The sequence below is a fragment of the Trichechus manatus genome, unplaced genomic scaffold (genome assembly GCF_000243295.1).
Source record: "Trichechus manatus latirostris isolate Lorelei unplaced genomic scaffold, TriManLat1.0 scaffold00016, whole genome shotgun sequence".
Lineage (NCBI taxonomy): Eukaryota > Metazoa > Chordata > Mammalia > Sirenia > Trichechidae > Trichechus > Trichechus manatus.
The window spans coordinates 23,143,803-23,162,026 of record NW_004443952.1 but is presented as its reverse complement, the minus strand read 5'-3'; the positions used below and the strand labels follow the sequence as shown (position 1 = coordinate 23,162,026).

The window sequence follows — 18,224 nt, the reverse complement described above, 5'->3', positions numbered from 1 at the left end:
TTTTCATAATATTCTGTTATAATCCTTTTTATTTCAGTTGGGTCTGTTGTAATGTCCCCCATTTCATTTCTTATTTGGGTTATTTGTGTCCTCTCTTGTTTTTCTTTTGTCGGTCTGGCCAGTGAGCAAAGCTAGACACTTTTGAGAGTGAAAGAGGGAGCTATTAATAATGGTATCAGGACATCAGGCCAGGCCTAAATAAGGACTATCTTGTGCAAGCCAGGAATAAGAGATACCCTATCTCTACCCTAACTATCCTCACTCTTTCCCCAAAGTTCCTCTCCCTCTGCATCATCATTTTCTTCATCTGTCTCTCCAAGTCTGTCTGCCCCAGCACAAGGTAAGCCACCTAGAAGGGCCTAGGGGAACAGAGGGGCTCTCCCTGACTACCCACCCTTCCAGAAGTTCCAGCTGCACTCCAAATCATTGTGCTATCCTCTTCCACCATGCTCACCCTTGCTTGCTGCACTGCTGTCTTACAGGCCTTCCTTCTGTTTCCCAGACACTTCATGCTCTTTTCCACTGTAGGACCTTTGCAGGTATTTCCTCCTTCTGGAATGCTGGTCCCGCTTCCCAGCTCCCTGCTCTTTTCATGCCTGGCTCTTTCTCCCCTTTAGGAGAATGGTTAGAAACACAGCCTGGAGTTATATCTACTTTGGTTCTGATCTTGGCACTACCAATTACTAGCTGTGTGAGCCTGAGTAAATTTTTAAAGCGCTGTGCCTCAGTTTCCTCCTCCATAAAATGAGGAATATGAAAATAATATTACCAGCCTCATGAGGTTGTAAGGAGCCCTGGTGGCACAGTGGTTAGGCGCTCCGCTGTTAATCAAAAGGTTGATGGTTCAAACTCAGCATGAGGTTATTATGTGGATTAAATGAGCTAAGATATATATAAAGTACTTAGTACAGCATCTGGCATTCATGTTGTGAATGCTGTGTAAGTATTAGCTATTATTATCCTTTAGATCTTAACTGTATTATCTTCTCTTTCAAAGAAGCTGTCTACTGCATAGAATATGCCTTCCCTTTCAGCTCTCCCTCCAGTATTTTCCATCTCAAGAAGCTGTGTGTGTCCTTCATATCAATTTAGATTTTATCATTGTCTCTTTATTTATCATCTCTCTCTCTCTCTCACTAGCCGTAAGCTCCGTGAGGGTGGGGATTTGGGCTGTTTTGCTTACATTGTACCCTACAGGGTCTGACGTTTATCGTAGGGCTCAGTAGAGAGTTGCTGAATGAATTAATGAGCTAAAATTAAACACATGTGTAATGAACGTTGTAGGCTTCTCTTTTAGAATATAAGCTCCATGAGTGTAAGCACCCTGTCTGTCTTGTTCATCAGTATCAGCAGCTAATATATTCCTAGCACGTAGTAGACACTCAGTCAATTTGTTGAATTAAGACATAATTCTAATTAATTGTCTAATTAATTATTTTCAGTCTCCTCCATTCTCCCAGACGTGATGAGCTGAGTGTCCCTGTCTGTCTTCTCTGTATCCCTGTTGTATTAGCACAATGCCCTGCACAGAATAGCTGCTTAGTGAATCATAAATGGAGAAAGCAAGCAAGAGCAGATGCAGGGAGGACTTCGAGCCATTCCAAACCTTGGAATTGGAGCTCGGTGGGAGGTCAGTGAGGCCCAAGGGGCATCTGGATTACAGAATTTTGGAGGGATTGTGTGGTCTGAGGCATCCTGAAGGGGGGTGGCAGGGGAAGAGGTGGTGGGGGTGGGTAACAGTAGGCTGAGTTGGCCAGGCTGATAGTGTGGGCACCAGAGGTCTTTTTAACAGGGACCCTGTGCCATGAGGAGTGATTTCTGTGCAGCAGATAAAGGTAAAAGACTCTTTGGATTTTAGGGGACCTTAAAGATTCCTCATTCCCACCTACGTACACATTTGAAAAATGGGAAAACTGAGGTTGGGAGAGAGTGAGCAGCAGACCTGGGTGGACAAACTAACCCTGCCACTCCTCCCCCAGAATGCTGGCTTGCCCGGAGCTGGGGACAGCTCTTCAGCCTCCCAGAGCCCTGGATGCCTTCGTGAGAAACCAGGCTGGCCCAAGGAGGGTAGCTAGAATGGGTTCTGTTTCCATATAGCAACATAAGCCTAAAGGGTTCATTATTATCATCCTCATCCTCAGTCACCATCATTATCATCCTCCTCATCATTAATATTAAGTATGTAAATAATGATTGTTAGAGCCCTTATGGTTGATGAAGTGAGGTCTCAGCAAAGGGTAAGAAAAAGAAGGCCTTCCAGGTTGAACTGGCAGATTCACGACCATTCATTCTAGCCCTTACTGAGCACTTGCCCCATGCTGGGCCTGGTGCTGGCTTGAGCTGAAGGGAAACAGCACTCTAGTCCCCACAAGACCTGGTGGGATGCGGTAAGAGCCATAAATGGGTGTAAAGTCCTGGGGAATTTGGAAGAGGACGTTGTTCACATTCAAGTAGGGGAAGCAGAATAAAGCTCCATGGAGGATTTTATCCTTAGGGTTAGATTTGGCTGTATATGGTGGAAAAAATAAAATAAAATAACAGGAGGTTTAATCAAGATGGAAGTTTAATTTCCTTTCACTTAGAAGAGCTGCCAGGTTAGGCATCCCAGGACTGGTAAGGCACCTTCCTTGGCATCAGGAATCCAGACTCTTCCCAGTTTTTCATTCTGTCATCCTGCAATATGTCCTTGTCCTTATGGTATATCTAGCTGCTGAAGCTCCAGTCATCACATCTGTATTCCAGCTAGTAAATGGAGGAAGGGAAAAAGCCCAGGCCCCCTCTCGAGTGTCTTGGAGTCACCACCCTTGCTGGAGGTACCTGCTGCAAGCTCTTAAATATTTATTGAATGTTCATCTTAGTCATCGAATCTTCCTTTTCATAGCTGGTTTTATTTTTAGGCATTTTTGTTTTCCTTGTATGTTTTACACTTTTCTGGATTCCTAGAATCTGATACTAAGATGGAGATTATGATACATTCTTTTCCCCTAAATGACTTTGTCCTGCTTATGTAGATAATTGATCTTTGCTGCAAACAATTTAAACAACAAGGCAAAGTAATTCAAAGTAATTCCCTCCACTGATCCCATTTGAGTGAACATCCTTCTGGATATTTCTCTGTGCACTTCCTGCTCCGTTCCCACCTCCACTTCCACAACCCTGGCCCAAGTCACTGTCCCCTCTCGCCTGGATCCTGGACTATCGCAAGTCCCTCCTGACATCTCCCTGCCACCCTCACCCTTCCCTCCCTTTCAGGCTTTTCACAATCAACAGCCAGAGTTCTAGAATGAGCCTTTTTTAATCTAAGTCACAGCATGTTGTGACTCTTCTGCTAGCACCCTCCCATCTCAGAGTAAAAGCTAAAGTCCTCCCAGTGCCTTCCAGGACCCTATGTGATCATCCCCCAGCAATCCCTCTGACCCCATCACCTACTAGTTCCTCCTTCCCTAACTCCACCATAACCACACCCTCCTCCTTGCTGTTCTTGGAAACTGACCTCAGGGCCTTTGCTTTTCCCGGGATAACCACATAGGCTCTTGTTACTTTTGTCAGGTACCAGCTCATAGGCCATCATTTCAGTGCAGTGTTCCCTGTCACCTCCCCAAAATAGCAGTGCCCACCTCACCCACACCCCAACCTGGTGCTAAAACCATCTGATATCTTTACATGTTTGTTTCTTATCTGTCTCTTTCCACTAAATTGTAAAGCTCCATGAGGATCTTACTGCTGTGTCCCCAGCCCCTAGAAAGGTGCCTGGTACATAGGAAGCACTTAGTAAATACTCATTGCATGAATAAGTATATGTATACTTTTTCATAAATGTAATTAAAATGTTCATCCTGTTTGTAAGTTGCTTTTTCATACATTTTGTCTTGTGTATCTTCCCCCTTAGTAAGTAGAGATCTCTTTCTTCATAATAACTGTTGGAATTCCATTGTATGGGGGCACTGTGATTTCTTCAACAATCCCACCTAGTGAATACTGCAGTGACCATCTTTGTACCTGCATCTTTGCTAAAGCAAGGATAGATTTTTGCTCCCTATTCTTCTTTTAATAATCTAAGTGTACTTTATTTTATTTAGAAATGTTTCAGAAGTTTTCTTTAATATCAAAACCCTTGATTAAGGTATCTCAGATCCTGGCATTCTATTATATTTTTCTTTTTGAATTTTTTTCCTACTTACAGGTTGTTTAAAATCATAACTGATGCTTTCAGTGGCCAGTGATCTCCTTTTTACCAAAGTATGAAATTATTCTTTTTAAATGTGAAGGGTGCTTTTGTTGGAGATCTCTGGTTCCCAGTCTTTGGGGAAGTTCGACATTCACCTTAAGGGTGCTGTGATGGTCCATCCAGGGCCATCCAAAGGCTGCCCATCACAGCTGCGCCCTGTAATGTGCACCCTGTGTGTTTGCAGGAAAGGTCTGGGTCCCCAAGCAGAAGCCAATGGATCCCGTGCTGGAGAGTGTGACGCTGGAGCCGGAGTTGGAGGAGGCCTTGGCAAACGCCTCTGATGCAGAACTCTGCGACATCGCAGGTAAGAGGCATTCAAGAAACTTCCCCACATCCTCCAGAAGGGTTTTACCAGCATGTGCAGGGAGCCTTTTATGGTTTATTTCAACATGAACACCCTCTATATTTTCTAACAAAGATTAAAGGAGATCAAGAATGTTAAAACAGAAATCCATTTTAACCAAAATGAGGTAAGCAGAGATAAAACCACCCAAATGCTCTAATCCACACTAACTATTGTTGCTGAGACCCCAACCCAGAGGGATGTGGAAGTATCCCAGAAAGGCAATGTTCCAGCATAGGATACCCTCACTAGTCGTTTGCTTCAAATCCTGCCCATGCCACATAGGAAGAGAGAATAGACTGGAACAGTCAAAGGACTTCTGGCATCTCCAGTTTGGGAGGCTCACAAGGAGCTGGGGCAAAATCATCTGATTTTACAACCTTGCATTTTGCCTGTGGCCAGCTCAGAAACCAGGCATTGAGGGGATCACCCAGTAAGTATCTCATATGACTGCAACACCTTCCATTTCCATGTGTGTTCCCATATGATCTTCACAAACTGTTGCCTTCGAGCCGATTCCAACTCATAGCGACCCTACAGGACAGAGTAGAATTGCCCCACAGGATTTCCAAGGAGCAGCTGGTGGATTTGAACTGCCAACCTTTTGGTTAGCAGCCGAGCTCTTACCCACTGTGCCACCAGGGCTCCAAAGCCCCAGAAGGTGGCCTGATATTCAGAACTCTTCCCACTGCCTTTCTCTCCTGACCACTGTCTCCTCCCTTCCCCACTGTGTGTTCCAGCCCCATTGTGCTGTGTTCTCCTATCTTTGAGGGTGGGTGGTCTTTTTATCCTGCAGACTTGGGAGCTGCTGATGGTCCCCCAAGTGATAGCAGGAGGGCGGAAGGGGTGGGAGAGAGGGTCAATATATATATGGGTATAAGGTAGGGTCTAATATGACCTAATGTGTGTGGCTTCTGAAAAAAACAAATCCTTAACTGCAAAGCAAACTGGATTCCCTGAGCTAAATGTTCTGAGGGCCCAGGCGGAGTGGCTGAGACATGGTCCACCAGAGACCAGCTGCTCCTGGTGCTGGACCGAACCAGAAGGCCAAGATGACGCCAGGCTTTTTGACCCACCTGCTACAGAAAACAGAAACAGACCTGGGTGGCTGAGAGAGCTGCTCTGTGGAGTAGAGGTGTAGCAACGGCAACAGTGCTCAGGGGCAATCTGTAAACTTGCGCCCCACACCTCATAGACTGGGGGTGGGCGTGATTCTGATTCACCAGCCAGCCTTGTCGTGGGGTGTGGGGAGGGGGTGATTCGCTGGCCACATGAGCTGGAAGCAGGCATCAGGTTGGCGTGCTGGGTGTGGCAAGCCCACCAGAGAGCAACTGGTGTGGATTCGGAGCCGCCCACAGGAGCCGTGAGTGTAGGTGACTCCTTAGAGAAAGAGAAGTAGAGACAGGAGGACGCGGGGCCTGCCAGGTCGTCTCTGGTCTACCCAGCGCCTAGGTAGAGCATTTTCATTAACATTGCCTTGGCTTGTTCACTCCTTCCCACGTTCAACAGCAATATATCCAGTGCCTTCTTCCTGTGTGCCAGCCTCTGGACTAGGCTCTGAGAAGGAATGGTCAGAAAACAGTCCTCGTGGCGCCAAACGTTAAACAAATAATCGGGCAACTATTATATGACAAATGAAAGTGAGTGCCATACAGGAAAAAGGACAGGTGTAGTAATTTGGAGGTTTGGTTTAGGTGCTGGGGCTGGGGGAGATGAGGGAAGGATATGGAAGCTGAATCTAGAGCAGGAAGAGTAGAGGTAAGTGAGAGGAAGTATGGGGGAGAAACATCCCAGGTAAGGAAACCGCAGGCGCCCAGGCTTGTAGCTGGGGAGGAGGCCGGCCCCTTTGAGCAGATTGGCCATGGTAGGAACATGGAGGTAGACACCTAGTGGCAGGTGTGAACACAGGCAAGGTAAGGCCTGTGAACTCTTATTTGTTCATTTAGTTTCTTGTCTGTGTGTCATTCATACATTCAGCATACATAATGGAACTCCTACTATGTACAGGGATGAGTCAGACCCAGCCCTGTCCTGGGGTCCCAGGATTCGATGGGGAGGACAGACAAGAAATGTAAATTCCAACATAAAGAGTGTCCCCACAGGGTGATGGCAGAATGCACAGGACTCTGACAGCACTAAGTTCTTGGCCTGTGGCCTTGGGTAGTAGCCTGGGAGGCCCCCAGGCGTCAGCTGCAAGCACTCGGAATTATCTGTGCCTCGCCTTCCCACTCAGAGATGTGATCCTGACTTATCTTTAGGGATCCTTCAGGTGGGGCAGGAGCCCAGAAAGGGAATAGGAGAAGGGGGGGTTTGCCCTTCAGAAGAGGCAACCCCAGGCCATCCCCAAGGGCAGTTGACACCACCCCCTCCACCTCCCCGCCCCCCCTCAGCTTGCGGCTACCTCAGGGGGCACCTTTGGAGTCTTAGCCAGGCTGCCCTCCGGCTTCTGGTTTCTTCTCAAGTTCTTAGGCATCTGTCCAGGGATTCTGAGAAGGTCAGGGCGTGGCTTATCCAGGAGCGTTCAGCTGCACTCAAGTCCTGGGCTGGAGCCAGCTCCTCCCACCTTTCCTAGGAGGCAGAAAAACACCTTCCTGCCTGCCATCTGTGTCTGCCCCGAACCAGCCCAGGCCATTGGCAGCTGGAGAAGCTGGAGATGAGTGCCGTTATCTCTGCTTCCTAAATGGAATTACAAACTACATGAACCCTGCCAAGGCAGAGACTGGAAAGAGAACGCGATGTTCTTTTTCAGAGCTCAAAAATAGCCCTTTTTGAGTTTTGGGGAAGATCTAGACTTTTTTTTCATCAGGTTCACTGGCGCTAAGTTCAGCCTTGCTAGTGTCTGCAAGGAATGAAGCAGCAGGCTATGCTGGTGTGCTGTGTTCCCCCATCAGCCACTCCTGGTGACGTGGATGTGTAAAGCCAAACAAGGGGAAAGTAGTGATTTGGGGCCTAGGCCTGGCCAAGGTAATAGTGGCTTCAGACTGCCAGGCATTTGCTCACCAATGGAAATTTAGCTTGGCCCCTTCTTTCCTTCCTTGCTTTCTTGTTTCCTTCTTTCTTTCTTTTCTTCCTTCCTTTTTGCAACCCTAATTTCCTCTAAGCTGCAAAATGGTTTCATTTCTTCTTAGGCCTGCTATTGACATACATTCCCTCCTAGAATATATGTTATCTACCTTTAGAATTCCAAAGTCTAGGGGGAGTTCTAGAACTTTAGAACTGCTAGTGACCTATTGTGTGGACTAGTGGGTGAGATTCTCCAGTAAGGGGTGGACTAATCAGTAAGCATGGTACGCATGGGCTTATAGTAGGCAAGGTAGGCACAGGCTTAATTGTGCTTACTTACTTATCTATTGTGCACTACAGATTAGTAAGTAAGCACAATTACTAACTTAGAAGACAGGAGAGTCCTCACTCAATGGTCTTTGGCAAACCATTTCTCTCTTGAGTGTGCTGAACAAGCCAGGGTCATCAACGCCTGCCCTGGATGCTTATTGTAAAAATCAAAGGGGATAAAAACATGAGAAATTGTTGTGCAGCTAAGTTCTATGCGAATGTAAGAGATCTGCATTCAAACACACTCCATTTTCCAGGTGAGAAAACTGAGGCCCCAAAGGGGAAAGTGACTTGTACAGGGTTACCCAAAAAATTAATACCAAGGCTCAGATGGGAGCTCAGGTCTCCTTCCTCTTTGCCCCCTAGCAGTTCCTTGTGGCCTCCTGGCTTCTGCCCTCCTTTCTGGAGCATTCCAGGAAACTGGCAGCCAAGCACCACCTGCATCTTCCATCTCCCATCTCTTTATACAGATGGCAAGACCAGCCAGTCATATGATGTTGATCTTCACATGATTCCCAGCAACCTTTCCAAAGCTTGTTTTCCCTGAAAACCAAGCTGCAGCCCTGAATCACCACAAGCTGCCCCCTCTGTGGGAGCTGGAAGAGCTGGCTCCAGGAGGTGACTCACAGTGACCCGATTCACCTGCTGCTGACTCAGGCCCCAGCTCCTATTGCCCAAGTAGACACAGCCTAAATTAAAACCCAGAGGGCTCAGAGTAATAAGGATGTGTCTCTCCCAACCAGTTCTACTTAGTGATGAACAAGTAAGTATAATTTTAGCAGAGAAGACTCTTAGAATGTGAGAAACAGAAGGGATTTTAAGATCATCTTGTCTTGTGGTTCTCAGCTGCCACTGAGCAGCAGAATCATCCAAGGAGATTAAAAATAGTATCTCCAGAGATTCTGATTGGTTGGTCCTGGATGGAGCCTGGGCATTGATGTCTAAATCTCCTCAAGTGACTCGTATGTGCATTCATGATTGAGAACCACAGATCTGGTCTAACTCCCTTGTCTCAGTCATCTATTGCTGCTGTAACAGAAGTACCACAAGTGGATGGCTTTACAAAGAGAAATTTATTCTCTCACAGTCCAGTAGGCTACAAGTCCAAATTCAGGGCATCAGCTCCAGGGGAACGCTTTCTCCTTCGGCTCTGGAGGAAAGTCCATGTCATCAGTCTTCCTTTGGTCTGGGAGCTTCTCTGTGCAGGAACGTCAGGTCCATAGGATACACTCTGCTCCCAGCACTTTCTTGGTGGTATGAGGTTCCCCTGTGTTTCTGCTTGCTTCTCTCTTTTATATCTCAAAAGAGATTGCATTAAGACACTAATCTTGTCAACCTCATCAGTATAAACTCATCACAGTGATAGAATTTACGACACATGAGGAGATCACATATAATCTCATCATAGTGGTCGAGTTTACAACACATAAGGAAATCACATCAGATAACACAATCATACAATACTGGGAATCATGACCTAGCCAAGTTGCTACACACATTTTTTGGGGGACACAATTCCATCCATGACATCCCTCATTGTACCAAAGACGCACATTATACGGAAGAAGTACCCGGAGAGGGGCGGGGCTGTGCCCAAGGTCACATTGGTGTCAGGGGCATAGTCAGGACTGGAATTTGGGTCTCCTGACTTCTCATCCAGGGTTCTCGTGCTGTTTCTCTAACTGGAAGCCATATCTAATCAAATGGGGGTTAAAAAAATCATCACCAAATATTTCGCAAATACTGACTGTATTATAGGGGAAGTGGAGGAGACAGATATAATATTCTTACTTGATCTCCAGAAGCTCACAGACCAGTAGGGGAAGCAGATGTGTGTCCAGATACCTCTAACATCATGTAGACCAACAAACACCAGGTGTTGTGAGAGAACCAAGAGCGAGAGGGGAGAGAGAGGAATCCAGGAAGACTCCCTGGAGGAGGAAAGGTTACTCAAAGTCTTGTAGGATGGAGGTAGGGCTGTTACATAAAATATAGGATGCCCAGCTGAATTTGAATTTCATATAAACAATGAATAATTTTTAATATAAACATATTCCACTCAGTATTTGGGACATACCTCTACTAAAAAAAATATTCATTGTTTATCTGAAATCCAAACTCACCTGGGCGTCCTGTATTTTTATTTGCTAACTCTAACAATCCTATTGTTGTTAGCTGCCATGGAGCCAGCTCCGACTCATGTCGAGCCCATCCTTAATGGAACCATTGTGATCCAGAGGGTTTTCACTGACAGATTTTTGGAAGCAGATTACCAGGCCTTGCTAGTCTGTCTTAGTCTGGGAGCTCCACTGAAACCTGTTCAGTATCATAGCAACACACAAGCCTCCACTGACAGACAGGTGGTGCTGTGCATGAGGCACGTTGGCTGGGAATGGAACCCAGATCTACCGTATGGAAGATGAGAATTCTACCACTGAAGCACCAATGCCCCAGCTGGCCACCCCAACAGGGGCCATTTCAGCAGTGGGCACTGCAAGTGGAGAGAGAATTTCCAGCAGAGGGGCCAGCACTGGCAGAAGCAGGAGATGCTACTGAGCAGTGACTGTGCAGCTGGAGCAGAGAGGGTGTGGGCAAGAGGCCAGGCTGTCTATCGAGGCAGGGCCAGCCCAGGAAGGTCCTGGGAGCCAGGCTCTGGCGTTTGGACTTGGCCATCAGAGACCACTGTCCTCCTGTCTAGATGGGTACAACAGCCCCTTGGATCCCCCAGGTCCACCTCTCCCCTCTGTAGTCACTTTTTCACACATGGCCAGACTAATGTTCTCAGAACCCCAGTCAGACCTCCCACTCCCTGCTCAAGGCTTCAGTGGCTTCCCGGGCTGTACCTGGAAAAAAATCTGAACTCCTTACCTCAACCCAGAAGACCCCGTAGGTTCCCACCTTGCTACTTGAATAAAATTCATTCTAGAGAATTGTTGGGAGGGTTGAGGATGTTAATGTAAGGCAGTGGTTCTCAGCCTCAACTGTGCGCTGAAACTACCTGGGAACTCGAAAATAATGCAGATGCCTGGGCCTCACCCCCAGAGGTTCTGATTTAATTGGTCTATAGTAGGCCTGGGCATCTGGAACTTGAAAAGATTACCAAAGGATTCCAATGTGCAGCCAAACTGAAAATAGCTGATGTAAAGCATATTCCCTGGACCATAGCAAGTACTCAGTAGGTGGGTGGTATGATCATTGTTATTAACACATTGCCAACTTCATCTCTGTCCTTCTTCCCTGTTTCTCCCAATGCTCCTGCCTCGTTGGCCTTACACTCCCTAACCCTCAGGGCTTTGCACTCACCATTCCCTCTGCCTGGAACTTTCTTCCTCCCTTCTCTTAACATGGAGTTTCCCGGTGGTGCAAATGGTTAGTGCACTGGGCTGCTAACTGAAAGGTTGGAGGCTCGAGTCTACCCAGAGGCACCTCGGAAGGATGGCCTGGTGATCTACTTCTGAAAAATCAGCCATTGAAACCCCTATGGAGTGAATAACCTTTAAATGTTAAACCAAAAATATCCCCTGAAATCTTCTTAAAACCAAATCGATTACATCTGTGGAAAGAGACGATGGAGAAGCTCAATATTATCAGTCAGAACAAGGCCAAGGGCCGACTGCAGAACAGACCATCAATTACTCATATGCAAGTTCAAGTTGAAGCTGAAGAAAATTAAAACAAGTCCACGAGAGCCAAAGTACAACCTTGAGTATATCCCACCTGAATTTGGATACCATCTCAAGAATAGATTTGATGCATCGAACACTAATGACCAAACTCCAGACGAGTTGTGGGATGACATCAAGGACATCATAATGAAGAAAGTAAACGGTCATTGAAAAGACAGGAAAGAAAGAACAGATCAAAATGGATGTCAGAAGAGACTCTAAAACTTGCTCTTGAACCTAGAGTAGCTCAATCAAATGGAAGAAATAATGAAGTAAAAGAGCTTAACAGAAAATTTCAAAGGGTGGCTTGAGAAGACAAAAATATTTTAATGAAATGTGTAAAGACCTGGAGTTAGAAAACCAAAAGAGAAAAACACATTGGCATTTCTCAAGCTGAAGGAACTGAAGAAAAAATTCAAGCCTCTAGTTGCAATATGGAAGAATTCTATGGGCAAAATATTGAACGACGCAGGAAGCATCAAAAGGAGATGGAAGGAATACACAGAGTCGCTGTACCAAAAAAAAATTAGTCAGTGCTCAACCATTTCAGGCGGTAGCATATGATCAAGAAGTGATGGGATTGAAAAAGAAGTCCAAGCTGCACTGAAGGCATTGGTGAAAAACAAGTCTCCAGGAATTGACAAAATACCAACTGAGACATTTCAACAAATGGATGCAGTGCTGGAAGCGCTCACTCGTCTATGCCAAGAAATTTGGAAGACAGCTACATGGCCAACCAACTGGAAGAGATCCATATTTGTGTCCATTCCAAAAAAGGTGATCCAACCGAATGCAGAAATTACCAAACAATATCATTAATATCACATGCAAGTAAAATTTTGCTGAAGGTAATTAAAAAACAGTTGCAGCAGTACATTGATAGGGAACTGCCAGAAATTCAAACCAGATTCAGAAGACGACGTGGAAGGAGGGATATCATCGATAATGTCAGATGGATCTTGGCTGAAAGCAGAGAATACAAGAAAGATGTTTACCTGTATTTTACCGACTATGCAGAAGCATTCGACTGTGTGGATCATAACAAATTATAGATATCATTGTGAAGAATGGAAATTCTAGAACGCTTAATTGTGCTCATGTGGAACATAGATCAAGAGGCAGTTGTTGAGACAGAACAAGGGGATACTGTGTGGTTTACAGTCAGGAAAGGTGTGCATCAGGGTTGCATCCTTTTGCTGTACCTATTCAATCTGTATGCTGAGCAGATAATCCGAGAAGCTGGACTATATGAAGAAGAACGGGGCATCAGGATTGGAGGAAGACTCATTAACAACCTGCATTATGCAGATGACACAACCTTGCTTGTTGAAAGTCAAGAGGACTTGAAGCACTTACTGATGAAGATCAAAGACTACTGCCTTCAGTATGGATTACACCTCAACATAAAGAAAACAAAAATCCTTACAATTGGACCAATAAGCAACATCATTATAAATGGAAAAAATATTGAAGTCGTTGAGGATTTCACTTTACTTGGATCCACGGTCAACGTCCTTGGAAGCAGCAGTCAAGAAATCAAACGATGTATTACTTTTGGCAAATCTGCTGCAAAAGACCTCTTTCAAGTGTTAAAAAGCAAAGTTGTCACTTCGAGGACCCAAGCCATAGTATTTTCAATCACCTCATATGCATGCAAAAGCTGGACAATGAATCAGGAAGACCAAAGAAGATTTGATTCCTTTGAATTACGGTGTTGGCAAAGAATTATTGAATGGACTGCCAGAAGAATGATCTAATCTGTCTTGGAAGAAGTACTGCCCAATGCTCCTTAGAAATGAGGATGGTGAAACTTCATCTCACATACTTTGGACAAGTTATCAGGAGTGACCAGTCCCTGGAGAAGGACATCATGCTTGGTAAAGTAGAGGATCAGCAAAAAAGAGAAAGACCTTCAATGAGATGGATTGACACAGTGGCCGCAACAATGGGCTCAAACATAGCAGTGATTGTGAGGATTGCACAGGGCCGGGCAGTGTTTCATTCTGTTGTACATAGGGTTGCTATGAGTCGGAACTGACTCAACAGCACCTAAGAACAACAGTAAAGAATGTCTGCCTTGAGCATTGTGCTCTTTTAAGAACTATCTATATGGGATCAAATTGGCAACAGTTAACTTGAAAGATTTGATAGGAACCTTAGAGGGCAGTGAGTTTATGTTAACGAGGGAGGAACAACTCAGAAAAGGAAGGTAAGAATGGTGGCACAACTTGAAGAATATAATCAATGTGACTGAACTCTAATATACATGTAGAAACGGTTGAATTGGTGTATGTTCTGCTGTGTATATTTTCAACAACAACAAAAATAAATAAAAATAAAACGTTATGGAGCACAGTTCAATTGTTACATATATGGGGTCACCATGAGTTAGGATTGACTTGATGGCAAATGGTACTGGTTTTCTCTTAACTTGCCCGACACTTACTTCCCATCTCAATTCCCTCTGTTATTTCACCCAGAACACACAGAACTTTTTCTTTAAAACCCTTATCAGACTCCGTGCTTATATTTGTAATTGTGTGGTTACTTGCTTAAGGTCTCCCTCCCCTGAGCAGACTGTAAGCTATGTAGGCAGAGACCTTGTCTTTCTTGTTTTCTGCTCCCCTCCCCAGAGCTGAGCACGCCATGTGGGCTCTCAGTAAATGTAGAACAAAATGAATGAATGAAAGAATGACTGAGCATGGGAGAGATGTGACTAGATTTGCATTTCCAGAAAGCTCTTTCTGACCGTTCTTTGCCAAATACCGGGGAAGAGGGGGGAAGAAGAGACTGAGGCCAGGGCACCAGTGACTACGCAGCTGCGATTGTTCAGCCAAGAAATGATAGAGTCTCTACCAGCATAGAGGTGATGGGATGGGAGGTGGGACTGATCTGAGTGACACTGTGGAGATCGAATGCACTGTTTAGGAAGGTGAGGGCTTGGTAGGGGGGAGGAGGTGCCATGTGACTGAGATTTTACCCCGAGGGAGAAGCCAGATGACAAGATGGAAGGTGATCCAAAGGAAGAGGCCGTTGCTGGGAAAGTTGATGGCTCTGATTTGGCCAGGTTAGGTTGGCAGTGCCAGTGGGACACTGGGGCAGGGGGAGATCTAGGAGTCTGAGGATGGGGACTAGGCAAGTCTAGGCTAGGGACAGGGACTCGAAAGTCATGTAAAAAGAGACAAGAGTACAAATAATATACAATATCAAAGTTTTCACGCAAGTGTTTCTTGCTGTTTCTGTGAGCAAAAATTCCTGGGGTGTGGAGTATCTGTCCTCAAGAGGCTTTTCTTGTCTGAGAGAGGGGAGTCACAGGCCCTTCCCTGTTCTCCGCAGCTATCCTAGGCATGCACACCCTCATGAGCAACCAGCAGTACTACCAGGCTCTGGGCAGCAGCTCCATCGTGAACAAGGAGGGACTCAACAGTGAGTACTTGGCCCTGCCAGCCGGCTTGACTTCTGCCCCTCGCCTCACCCCCAGGGTCACTCATGGAAGTGAGAGGCCCTCATGCTTCTTGCTTTCCTCTACTCACTGCTGCTCTGGCTCCTTGCAGAAATTTTAAATTTTTATGTAGCCAGATCAGCCACTCTTCCTTTTCACACTCTCCTGGGATCTGGATCTTGTTTACAAAGACCCTCTCCATCTCAATAGTATAAAAAGATTCTCCTAAATTATAAAAAGATTATTCTAAATATTTGAGAGGCTTACTTTTTATATTCGGCCTCTTGTTCCACCTGGAGTTCATGTTTGTGAGTGGTGTGAGTAGAGATTGAACTTTCTTTCATTTTTTTAATGGCTATCCAATTGTCCCAGCGCCAGTGTTCGAAGAGTTCATCTTTTCACCACTGACTTGAGGCTCCACCTTTATCATAACTTTCCAAGTATTCTGGGTGTCTCTTTTGCTCCATGAGTCCGTTTTTCCTTTCCTGTGCCGATATTGCATTGTTTTAATTACTCCACTGCATTGCTTCCAAGCTGGTATCTTGGCCCCAGAGAGGAATGAGGGTGCCAAAAGAATAATCATCCCTCCCTTCTGGAACAGTTACACATTTCTTTCCCATCCAGGCTCCATTTTATCCTCACAAGGGCCCACTGAGCTAACAAGTGCAGGTAGAACGAGTATTCCCACTTTACAGCTGAGAACACTGAGGCTCAGAATGTTTAGGTAATTGCAGGACATCAAAAGCAGAGTCCAAGCAGAGCCCAAGCCTCATGGCTCCCCAAACAGTGCTTCTTCCTCAGTGGCCCTGTTCTGGAAGCCCCTGCGATGCGAAGCCTTCACATGTCCCTGAACCCTGCTGATGCTTCCTTTCAGCATCCTTGTGTTTATGTGAGCACCCTGCCATTTATCGTCACTCTGTCTAGGTGTGATCAAACCTACACAATACAAACCTGTGCCAGATGAAGAACCAAATGCAACAGATGTAGAAGAAACGCTGGAGCGGGTCAAGAACAACGACCCAAAACTTGAAGAGGTTAACCTCAATAACATCCGGGTAAAGTCCTTTTATTTCGCTTCATGGGAAAGCCATGTCCATGTACCGTACCAATCAGACGCAAACAGCCCAGGCTTGACCGGGCAGAGTGAACAAGGTCCTGTGTGGGCTCTGGGTGTCTCTGGATCAGGAAATGGGCAAAGCATTGCCAATGGGAGTGTTTGAGAGGGGTCAACAGTGTAAACAAACATCAGGCCCAGATGTTCACCACGGGCCAACCCAGCTCTGTCTCTGGAAACCGTCCATGTTGTTCAAAACACTGAGAGGTTCTCCAAGATAAATCGTGTGTCAGACACACATTCGAAAACTCCAGTGCCCACCAGACTCGGGGGGGAACCCAAGCCTTGAGAGTGACCTCCCCCGAACCATCACTTCTGCTGTAGCATGTTCATATTCAACCTTATTTTACAGCCCCAGATGGATGCTGTTGGCACAAATGTCCAAAGAAATATTCCAAGCTCTCTGCCTATATTTCTCTGGACATTTCCCCATGTGGCCACCAAGGGCAGAGGAGGGACAGATGGACAGGCAGTTCTAGCCTGGACAGGCTGCGGGAGGAATTCAGATGTAGGCACAGCTGCCCACCCACCTGCTCCACTCAGAGGCCTGCTGGATTAGTTCTGGGAGGGGGTAGGGGTAAAACAAGAAGCTGGCCCTCATCCCCTGCTCCTCTTTCCTTTCTTCTCTGCTTTCTTTTAAGTGGCTGCCAGCCCTATGGCACAATCAGATTGGAAACCTGCACCCTCCGTATTCTCCCCCACCTGTCCCCACTCCACCGCCATGCTCTGCTCCCACAGGAAGCTAAAATGACACCCTGAAATGAGAGATCCGTGAAAACACAGCCAGGGTCTCGTGTGCCTCACCTGTGTGCCCAGTGGGAGGCACAGTTTAGAATTGTGTGCGCTGGCAGTGAATGCCTACTCAGAGCCATGCCGGGACCTGGAGCCTGGCCTCCGCTCTGCGCTCTTGCTGCCGGGCCTCAGGCAAGCGCTCAGTCCTCTCTGGGCCTCAGCTCCCCCTTCTGCACAAAGAGGCAGTTGAACTAGATTAGTGGTTTTCATTTAAGGAAATTTTTTAAAATACCAGTGCCCAGGCCCGACACCCAGAGATTCTGATTTACTTGTTCTGAGGCAGGCCCCGGGCATCAGTATTTGGTGAAAGTTCCCCAGGAGCCTCTGATGTGCAGCCAGGGCTGAGGTGCACTGGGATAGAAGTCTCTCAGAGATCATCTCATGCCACCACCACCCCAACCATGCTTTCCAGAAACAGGGCAAGAAAGGGGAAGAGACTTTGCCAGAGCCACACAGCAAGTCAGAAACATTGTGGGGCAGGGGCCAAGCTCCTGTTCCCCCATCCTGCACAACACCCTTCTGCGTCCCTGCCTTGATTTCTTCTTCTTCCCTGGACTCGGCACGCAGAGTAAAAGAGTTTCAGGTCTTATCTGAAATTTTCAGCGAGAGTTTTCTCAATCTGTTTACCAGAAAGTTTTCCTCGAATCTTATTCATGTGGGGCAAAGCTACAGAACAGGCAGCACTAGAACCCTTTGGCCACTCACCCTTTTGGTCAGAGACTTGCTAGGAATCAGTGAGGAGAGTGGCTGCCTCATCTGTCTGCACTGCCTTGCCCCAGGTGGAGGGCTGCTGGTCACTGCCTCCCTTTCTCTCCGCAGAATATCCCCATACCCACCCTCAAGGCGTACGCAGAAGCGCTGAAAGAGAACTCATATGTGAAGAAGTTCAGCATTGTCGGGACGAGGAGCAATGACCCTGTGGCGTATGTAAGTACCTTTCTGTTCTGGCTGCGTTGAGGGTTGGGGGCATAGAAACGTAAGGGCTAACACTGTGGTCTCATGACTGGGTGTGTCCCATGGAAGAAGAATCCCTGCATGGTGTGGTGAGAAGGCACTGGGCTAGGAGCCAGGAACGGGGATGCGGACAGGAAGGCCATTACCCAGGCCTGTTGGTACATTGCTCCAGTTAATCCTCACAACCATCCCCTGATCACAACAGAGGCACAGTCTTCCGATTTTGCAGATGAAGAGCCTGAGTTTCAGAGAGGTCAGGCAACTTGTTTGGTTCAAAGTCACACAGCAAGCAAGCGGTGGAGCTGGGATTCAAATGCGAATCGTGCAGACACTGAAGCCAGATCGCTCTCCAC

At 46.5% G+C, this 18,224-nt stretch overlaps 1 protein-coding gene across 3 annotated transcripts in view; it reads left to right on the top strand.

The window, feature by feature from the left end:
- Positions 1 to 18,224, top strand: part of TMOD1 (tropomodulin 1) — an 82,281-nt gene that overhangs the window by 39,912 nt on the left and 24,145 nt on the right. For all 3 annotated transcript variants that reach the window (XM_004372241.2, XM_023727486.1, XM_023727487.1), the window contains exons 4-7: positions 4,413 to 4,532; positions 14,906 to 14,995; positions 15,936 to 16,066; positions 17,737 to 17,844. In XM_004372241.2, coding sequence (XP_004372298.1) covers positions 4,413 to 4,532; positions 14,906 to 14,995; positions 15,936 to 16,066; positions 17,737 to 17,844 — 449 coding nt within the window. The remainder of the gene's footprint in view (positions 1 to 4,412; positions 4,533 to 14,905; positions 14,996 to 15,935; positions 16,067 to 17,736; positions 17,845 to 18,224) is intronic.